The following is an 8,379-nucleotide window of genomic DNA, read 5'->3' on the forward strand; positions in this document are numbered from 1 at the left end:
ATCCCATATGCGGAACGGGCGAGAAGGGCGATGGTGGCAAGAGATAGTACAGAACGCATGATGGACGGCAGAAAGAAGGAATTACCGTGGAGTGTAAGATATGGGAGGTTTGGATGCAGACCAGAGGGCTTGCCACCATAGCTCTATATACCAGCCCGGGACGCTCATATTCTCCGTTGACATGGAACCCAGCTATCCCAGTCGCTACCTTGCCATTGCCACAGTAGTATTGATCGTCAAGACCAGAAGTCCGAGACGCGTAGCGGAGCGGTGCCGCGTTATGAGCTCCTGCAGTTTTAGGCGTGCACTGCCTAATTCTGTCGAGTCATTTTCCCCGCCTAGAAGGCACGTGCTTAGATCGGCTCCAGTAAAGCTGTACAGCAGGGAAGAGGTCAGCAAAGCATATCGAGTGAATTGTAACACAAAATCACACAGCTCAAGGTCATGGCAACGGAGGAGATGCCCCCATGGAGACTACATCCCCGTGCCTTTTCGGCGAACCGCGGCCGTCCCTTAACCCGCCGAGTGGCTGTGCAAAAGACGGGGTCGGCACCGCGGCCGAACTTTGTACGCTGAAAAATCAGCGAGTTCGACGTCGACCACCATGTCTATGCTAACACGAGTGTTTACAGTGACGGCGCCTGCAATACGGCCGTTGCATGTATTGGGAAAGGGTGAAAATGTATATGTAAGTATGACCTTGTTTCATTCCTCATGTTAGACATCCAGAACGGCATAGTTAGAGTACAACGGACACTCTCAGATTGACCGAGGAACCTTCGAAAGCGCAGTGGACAAACAGGATCTAACATACGGCGCACAGTATCAATACACATCGAGTGCAAGAGGGACGTTGCATGTAGCCTTCTCACCTTCCCTGCCCTCGTAACCGGCCCAGCTGCGCTTCCACACCAGCTGCAAAGATGCACCATCCACAAGCCGGTCCCACTGAGCGCCTCTCCCGCGCCTCATCAGGTCCACTCGACTCCCCAAGTCCCTCAGTCCCAACTCCCCCGCTCTTCCCCTCCCCACCCGTCCTTCCTGCCCCACCGAGCCTCCTCCTTCAACCTCTGCAGTTCCTCCCAACTCGGGTCCCCAACCTGCCACACCCTACCCTCCGAGCGCGTATAATGTTCCTCCTACACAACCCTGTCAGCTCTCCTCTTTCCCAAGAACCAGAAAAAGACAGTAAAGAACAAGACGGACATTAACGACCGCCAACCTCAGTTCCGGACCCGCTTCCTCCAACAGCGTCAGAACATCCCATTCCTCCCCTTCCTCCACCACACTCCGGAGTACGAGCCCCCTGAGCGCTCTACACTCCCTCAACACCCCTCTCACCCCTCTCCCTCCCACGCCCGCCCCGCCTAAGCCTAGGACCCGGAGTCCCCGCTGCCGCTCGGCAAACCGCTCCATCTCCTCCCCCTGTACGGACTCGGCGTCTACGCCAGGAGCGTCAAGGTATAGGGATTCGAGCGGCGCTGGGAGGGAGAGGGAGGAGAGGTAGGTGAACCAGAGGCTTGAAGTGCCTGGTTGGGGGAGATGCAGGTAGATATGCTTCAGTTTCGAGAGCGGGGGAGCGGTGCCGATCTCGATCTGCCTTACTCAGTTCCTGGTAGCATAAGCTGGGAGGGACTCACCCAGGAAGAGAGGTACTCCCATTCCCCTTTTTCCCTTCCCCTGCCCAGGCCGGGGGCGTACACGAGCGGACAAGTCGGCCTGCTGAGCTGAATTTCCCTCAGTTCCCTGAGCTGGGGCAAGACGCGCAGTACGCTGTCCGTACAGCGGACCGTACATTCCCAGGCGAACGTCTGGAGGCTTGTACATAGTTCCAGAGTGCGGGAGAGGAGGGAGAGGAGGAAGGTTGCCCCGGGGCCGGAGAGCGCGGGGAGCTGGATGAGGAAAGAGCGGACGTGGGATGCTAGTTCCGGGTGGGAGGAGAGCGTCTGGAGTGGGAGGAGAGGGGTCAGAGGGGCTTTGGTTAGCTGGGAAAGGAGTAGGTAGCCTGAGCTGGTACGGGTTACACAGGCTGGAAAGCGGGCTGCGACCTGTGAGCGTTTAGCGGAGGCTGTCGAGCAGCAGAGAGGGCTGTACTTTTGATATCCAGGATGCGTCTAGCAGGATCTGCTCATACAGCAGTTTGGTAGCTACCCGGGACATGTACGCGTCTACTCGTGCCCAGGCGCAGAGATCCCCTCGAGCAAGGGCGAGCGGAGGGAGAAGGGCGAGGATATCGTACGGGAGTCGCATCCCGGGATGTGGACTTGTTGAGATCAGGTTGGAGGACAATATGATGCCTAGCGTGGTAGAGAGACGTGCGGTTGGACAACTTCCTGCCTAGCTAGCAGAGGCAAGCGACAGTCAAGCAGATGGCCGTCCAAGCCAGATGTCCAACTTCCAACTTACAGTGCCCAGTAACGTATGAATAGCAGCCAGTGATGGAGTATAATACACAACTTGTCGCGGTCACCCACCCCTTCACGATGCCTTCCCCAAATATAGTAGCTTCAGGGATCCTATATCGTATCTTTCTCATCATGATCGCCATCTGATTCTCCACCCTGTCGGTTGCTGATCATCCGGGGCGGGCGAGGGGGGGCGAGGCAACAGGAGAGGGGAGACGAGGAGAAAGCGAACAGAACCACCGAAGCCTGTATAAAAGAGTAATATCGGCGACCGAGCAGCGCCGGTCTGCTGAACCTTTCTCCCGGATGACATCCGCTCGGCCGGTTCAAGGTTCCGGTGAGTGTGTTCCAGTCGGCATCGGCACTTCCGGTGAGGCGATGCACCGGCGGGAGCCTGTGGCCGAAGTCGGCAGTGGCGGCACCGGTGAACGAACCACAGCGTTTATTATGTTTCTGTAATAAGGGATGTTAAGTGGGGTGCCGCTATTAGGTCTATCTATGTCTACAGTGTTGTCTATACAATCTTCTAATCTACAGTCTTCGGTTCTACAAGGTTCGCACTGCCCATCCAACCCAGAGTCCATCCTGATCCGCCTGATCCGTCTGACGAATTTACCGCACCCGCACGTCCTCAGAACCTCCCCCCACCTAGAGGCCATCTTCCCCCCTTCTGGGGCCACCTTCCCTGTCCAACCCCCGACCCTCCTACCAACCCCCCGCAAGCATCTACCACCCTCACCCCTCTTTCCTCACACAGAGAAAGAATCTTGTTGACAAGCTTCGTCTGGTGGGTTCTATACGGGTCTGGCTGGCCCGACGTAGCAGAAGGTGGAGAGGAGGAGGAAAGGGGGAGCATGTCGGCCAGTCTCAGCGTGTTCAGCTTCGGGAAAGCCCGGCACTCCCCCTCTCCCAAGAAGGCCCTCACAAGCCCGACCACATCCCGCCAATGGTCGCTCACCCCTAGCACGTTCTCCCTCTCCAACCACAACACGTTCCCCAACGCGACCTCTTCCAGCTTTCCCAATTCCCAGCAGGGGGCCGACTCCCGTGTATGCTCACATGCTGGCAGGGCGAGCTTCTCCAGTTTAGGACAGTGGGAGACGAGCCGACAGAGATGACCATGTGTATGCGCTTCTGCGAGGACGAACTGGAGTTCCCGGAGTTTGGACCCATGGAGGGTAAAGAACTGCTCGACCACGCGGGTGGAAAAACAGTGTGTGAGTGCGCTGGGCATCCGGTATGGTGTCTCTGTCGTTGACAGGAGTAGGGAGCGCAGAGAGGGGAGGGAGTTGGGAGGAAGGTGGTTGAGCGCGAAATCGGAGGTGTGGGTCAGGACGGGGAGGTCGATCCGCAGGTGGGTTATGTGTGTCCCGAATTGGGTTGAAAGGAAGAAGAAGGGCTCGAGGAATGGTTGGAGGGAGGAGGGGGTGGGGGGGAGCTTGTCTGCTCCTAGGGAGAGCTGGGTGAGTGGGAGTCGCGCGAGGAGAGGAAGGGCTTGTGCAGGCACGCCGCGTTTCGGGAAACTGATGCTTGTCACTTGCATACTGGAGAGGGTGTCAAGTAGGGGAAGGGGGATATCGAAAGCCAAGTTGTTGTTAAGCTGGTTGAGGTGGAGCTGTTCCAACCCCCTCAGGCGAGCGAGAAACGGTTGCAACAGGATATCCGGAAAGCAGGGATCGTAGTGCACGTCCACTCTGCTTATCTTGAGGTGCTCGACAGGCGGTCCAGAGCGCAGGAACGCGCGTAGCTGTTCCGCGCTCTTAAAGAGAAGCCATTGGTCTTTCTCTCGCCTCAGCTCGGCCGCCCAAGCCCTGCACACCAGCATACACCTCCGCATGAGCTCCTGCCAAGCAGCATAATGCAGCTGCACGAAGATGCTCTCAGCTTGGAATGTCGTCTTCAGGGCTTGGTGTGGCAGGCAAGGAGGGAGGAAATGATCGTCGTACCCCAAGTTCGGGATATGCCAGGGCGATAAGTGCGGGATGTGGGAGATGATAAGCAGCCATAGTTCGTCCGGTATCTTGTATATCGCTGAGGGAGGAGAGGAGCCAGTGTAGAGAGGGGCGAGCATGGTGGTGGAATGAAGTGAAGGAAGGTGGATGAGACTGAGCGCATCCCTGGGCAACGTAGTTGTCCCAGGCTTTGGGCAGGGGGAAATTCCCCTTTTACTTCCGCCCAAATTTCCTCTTCTGGAAATTGTCAAACCTTTTACCCAGCTGATTTGTATGGTCTTGTCCAGCCTCCTCTTTCCCCCCATGTGAGGCTGGCTCTTAACCTATCTTTTCCAGCCCCACTGTACATGGCTGGTTCCAACATTTTGCCTGTCTTTCCCAGCCTCTCCTTATTGAATATGCATCTATTGGTTTCTTCTCCTTGCAACCTGCCATCTCTGCCTTTTTAAGCATTCCTCCATTTTCACATATGCTCTCCCTGCACACAGCTTTACAGACGAAGAATGGAAGCTCACCTTGGCCATACAGGGGTTATAACATTCATAAACAGCAATGTCCTCCCCTTGACTGATCTCAGCTTGTCTTACTGATTCATTGCACTATGTCACACCCACCCTCTTGGCCCTGCCCTGGGTGATCTATACATGTTCTCTCCTGTGTCTGAAATGATTGTCTTGTATGAGTACTTTTCTCACACAGATCTGTTGTCTACAGTGTGGACAGTTTCATTTCAAGTTGCTCCACACTTGCCCCAGCACAAAGTCATTTCAGCTCTGCTGAAGTATGCTGGGCTGTTGCAGAATACCACACTACCCCTTGTATGGATTTTTGCATTTCAGGCTCCCTGTGTTTTTCTGCATGGTCACCTGCTGTCATTTGAATGTGCTTGGAAGAGAGCTCATTTGCCTTGCACAGAACACTCCTCGAAGCAGCATCATGTGGAACCACCAGACATGGAAGAAGCTTTTCCACTGAAAGATGATCCCACTTTGGTATGGAAGATCATTAACGATTTTGTCAAAACTGTGACTGTCGCAGCCCTGTGCAGGGGTGTGTGTGGTTGCTGTGCTGAATCTGTCCTGCTTTCCCAACTGGATACTGTCCCTGTTTCTGATGTGGATTTCATGCTGTTGACAAACAACTACATACCATACTGCCTTTGCCCTCTTGGGTACTCTTTTCATCAATGCCACCATGCTTTTCTTCACCCTGAAGGGTTAACATGCCTGTACAAGTTTGCTGGTAAAATTTGACTCTGTTGTCTATGCATCAGATCCCTGTGCAGGGGCAAAATGCCCATCTTGGCTCTTGCAAATGGCTTTCATTACATATACGAACATGTCCCTGCACATGTGCATGAAGCATTTCATACCTGCACTTTTATCAACAAACACCTTGTTTCTTGTTGTACAGCAACAAAGATTTGTTATCAATACCTCAATAATCCAGAGAGTTGACTCCACAGGAATCACTTCAATGGCATGCAATGATATTCCAAGGGGAACATTCTTATATTTCCTCAGGATACCATCACCCTGAACAATGTACTTCCACCTCCAATAGATGATGTCAAGCAGAGTTTTGTCACTGTGTTTGCAGATGCAGACTTGCCTACTCCAGATGTTCTGCGCAGGGTTGAGCCTTTGAAAGCATTGGCTGATAATGTTTGCACAATCCTGGGTTTCTTATTTGAGTACAACAAGGCATACACATGCACAACAGTTGATTTCCCAACCAGGGGTGCTGTTTGATCAGAAGAGAATTTTTGGTCACTATTCCCTTGTGCAGGAGATGTTGGCACTGTATTTCCTTGCATTGAAGTCGAGCATGTATGGTTCAAAGATGTGCAAGCTTCCACAGAGTCTGACATAACATCCTGGAACATTTTTGATGCTTGCAATATTCAATCTGGCAAATTCTTCATCAAGGCTTCTGGCTATTCTACATCATCCTCCAACACTTCCTCATACAATGCAATGAAGGCTGATGGACTTGCACATTGCCTCTCTGATGGGGGCCATTTTGTGAGGTCCCAGAAGGGAAACAAAGCCATACATGATTTTTGGAATGAATATACCCTCACCTGGATGTTCCCCCACCTGGACCCCTTTGTGCTCAGCAGGTTCAATGATCCCCATCAGCATAAACCTGTTTCAATGGCAAAGCAGCTTGCCCATCTCCTGCGCATGGCAAATGGCCATTTTGAAGCAGAGCCAACATTTGCATTTGTGTTTCACAATATATTGCAGAAGTGCCAGGCGGCTTGGCTTGTGAGGTTCTGTATTCCGGAGAAGAAACATGCTTGCATCATTGAGGAGATTCAACAAATCCCTGTGCACATTTGGCTGACAAGCTTTGGAAATCACAATGGGCAAAACCATCATCTGCTGAAGAGGATATGGCTTTAAGAGTCCTGCACAAGGTCAACATGCTCAGGCGTGATGTGCCTGGCAGCAATGCATACAAGCAGTGCCATAGAAATGAGATCTGATCTCTTGTTTATTGACTCAGGCATCCTGCTTTTTTATCACTCTCACCCCATGTGATGTGGATGGGTATCTCTGCCATGTTAACATTGCTGGGTCTCAATGTGCAGACACCCTTGTGCAGGGCATGACAAAGGCAACTTGATTCCAATGTGTGATGTCAGTGGCCGCACATCCTGGTATCACTGCATCTGAATTTCATTGGTGCATGGAAAGATTTTGCAATGTAATCTTGCAGATTTGTAAAGGGCCCAGTTTGTTTGGCACTTGCACAGGGTGGTATGGCATGGTGGAAGCCCAGGGAAGAGGAACCCTCCACTGCCATATTCTTGTATGGTTGAAAGGCAATCCTTCACCTGACGCCTTGCACAAGGGGATGCAGGACAACCCTGTGTTTTGAGCAAACATGATCTTGTGGTTGGAGTGTCTTATTAAGACAGAGCTTCCTGGTCAAGAAGAGGTCTTCATGGAAATGAATGGGGCACTTCCCACACCAAAGCTGAGCAAAGATGATATTGACCCTCACTCTGTCCCCTCCCTTCCCCTGCACACAGTGGATCCATGCTCAGATCCTCTGTTCCTGTGTCAGGTGAAAAATCTGGTGGAATGGAACAACTGGCATGAGCATCAAGCGACCTGTTGGATACACCTGCACAAGGGTGAGGATAAAATTGATTTGAATTGTTGCATGTGAATGGATGGCTTGACACAAGCAGTGTCCTCAGTAGATGAAGAAACAGGTTCTATATTGTTACACCAACTACACCCAAGAATCAATGAGTACAATGACATTATGATGTATCTCTATCAATGTAACATGGACATTCAATACCTTGCATCAGGTGAAGTGTCCACAGTCACACTATATTACATCACAGACTACATGACAAAGGCATCACTGAAAGTGCATGCTGGCATGACAGCAATGCTGTGTGCCATCCAGAAGAATTGAGACAAGTTCCGCAATGACAAAGGGGCTCCCAGCACAGTGCAATCAAAGAGTCTGGTTGTCAAGCTTGTGAACCAAATTGGTGCTTCTCAAGAAACATCCCATCAACAACTCATGAGCTTCTATGTTGGAGGAGGGGACTGTTACAGATTGCATGATTTTTCCTTGCTTCACTGGGTGTACATCTCCCATCAACTCAAGGAACTTGAGTCCCCTGCACAGGCCCCCAAAACTGTGGATGACAACCAATCAGACATGTCACTGGAATCCGATGATGAAGACAAAGAAGGCCCTGTGCTAGGCAACTCATCTTCATATGCAGCAGCAAAATTAGACATCCATCATGGCTGTGTGTCCTCTGCTACAGCATTTAATGACTATGCAAAGCAACCTATTGAAGAACCATTCAACAGCTACTGTTTATATGACTATGTAACCTTCTGCTGCAAGGAGGCATTTGTACATTCCACCTGTGCACATCTGATTTCAGACCACGTGGAGCCAAACTGTCAGGGCACCAGCTCATTGCTTGGTCAAGAGACATGACTAAGCATTTATGATATGGAAGTAGCTGGTATACCTTGGCA

At 51.8% G+C, this 8,379-nt stretch overlaps 4 protein-coding genes across 4 annotated transcripts in view; 2 read left to right on the forward strand and 2 right to left on the reverse strand.

The window, feature by feature from the left end:
* The window catches only part of DACRYDRAFT_116723 (uncharacterized protein), a 1,605-nt gene extending 1,174 nt beyond the window's left edge, over positions 1–431 (reverse strand). Inside the window, exon 1 of the mRNA XM_040770251.1 lies at positions 1–431. Coding sequence (XP_040628527.1) covers positions 1–59 — 59 coding nt within the window. The 5' untranslated portion in view covers positions 60–431.
* A 567-nt stretch (positions 432–998) lies between these two features.
* DACRYDRAFT_108165 (uncharacterized protein) lies at positions 999–2,250 on the reverse strand (the record flags this gene model as incomplete). Its single annotated transcript, XM_040768601.1, has 4 exons — positions 999–1,139; positions 1,207–1,596; positions 1,641–2,048; positions 2,095–2,250. 4 exons carry the CDS (start codon positions 2,248–2,250, stop codon positions 999–1,001), a joined length of 1,095 nt encoding a protein of 364 aa, XP_040628528.1.
* An 899-nt stretch (positions 2,251–3,149) lies between these two features.
* Positions 3,150–4,473, forward strand: DACRYDRAFT_22692 (uncharacterized protein). The gene has a single exon (XM_040772928.1). The coding sequence runs from the start codon at positions 3,260–3,262 to the stop codon at positions 3,521–3,523; it is 264 nt and encodes an 87-aa protein (XP_040628529.1). The 5' UTR covers positions 3,150–3,259; the 3' UTR covers positions 3,524–4,473.
* A 3,100-nt stretch (positions 4,474–7,573) lies between these two features.
* On the forward strand, positions 7,574–7,969 carry DACRYDRAFT_27935 (uncharacterized protein; the record flags this gene model as incomplete). Its single annotated transcript, XM_040774297.1, has 2 exons — positions 7,574–7,775; positions 7,797–7,969. Coding segments are annotated over 2 exons (375 nt in total), but the record flags the coding sequence as incomplete, so codon positions are not given.
* Positions 7,970–8,379: the final 410 nt, after the last annotated feature.

This window comes from Dacryopinax primogenitus, assembly GCF_000292625.1.
Source record: "Dacryopinax primogenitus strain DJM-731 SS1 chromosome Unknown DACRYscaffold_10, whole genome shotgun sequence".
NCBI lineage: Eukaryota > Fungi > Basidiomycota > Dacrymycetes > Dacrymycetales > Dacrymycetaceae > Dacryopinax > Dacryopinax primogenitus.

Excerpts from the sequence above, each read along its gene's own strand:
- DACRYDRAFT_22692 (XM_040772928.1), top strand. The coding sequence starts at position 3,260 with ATGTCGGCCAGTCTCAGCGTGTTCAGCTTCGGGAAAGCCCGGCACTCC.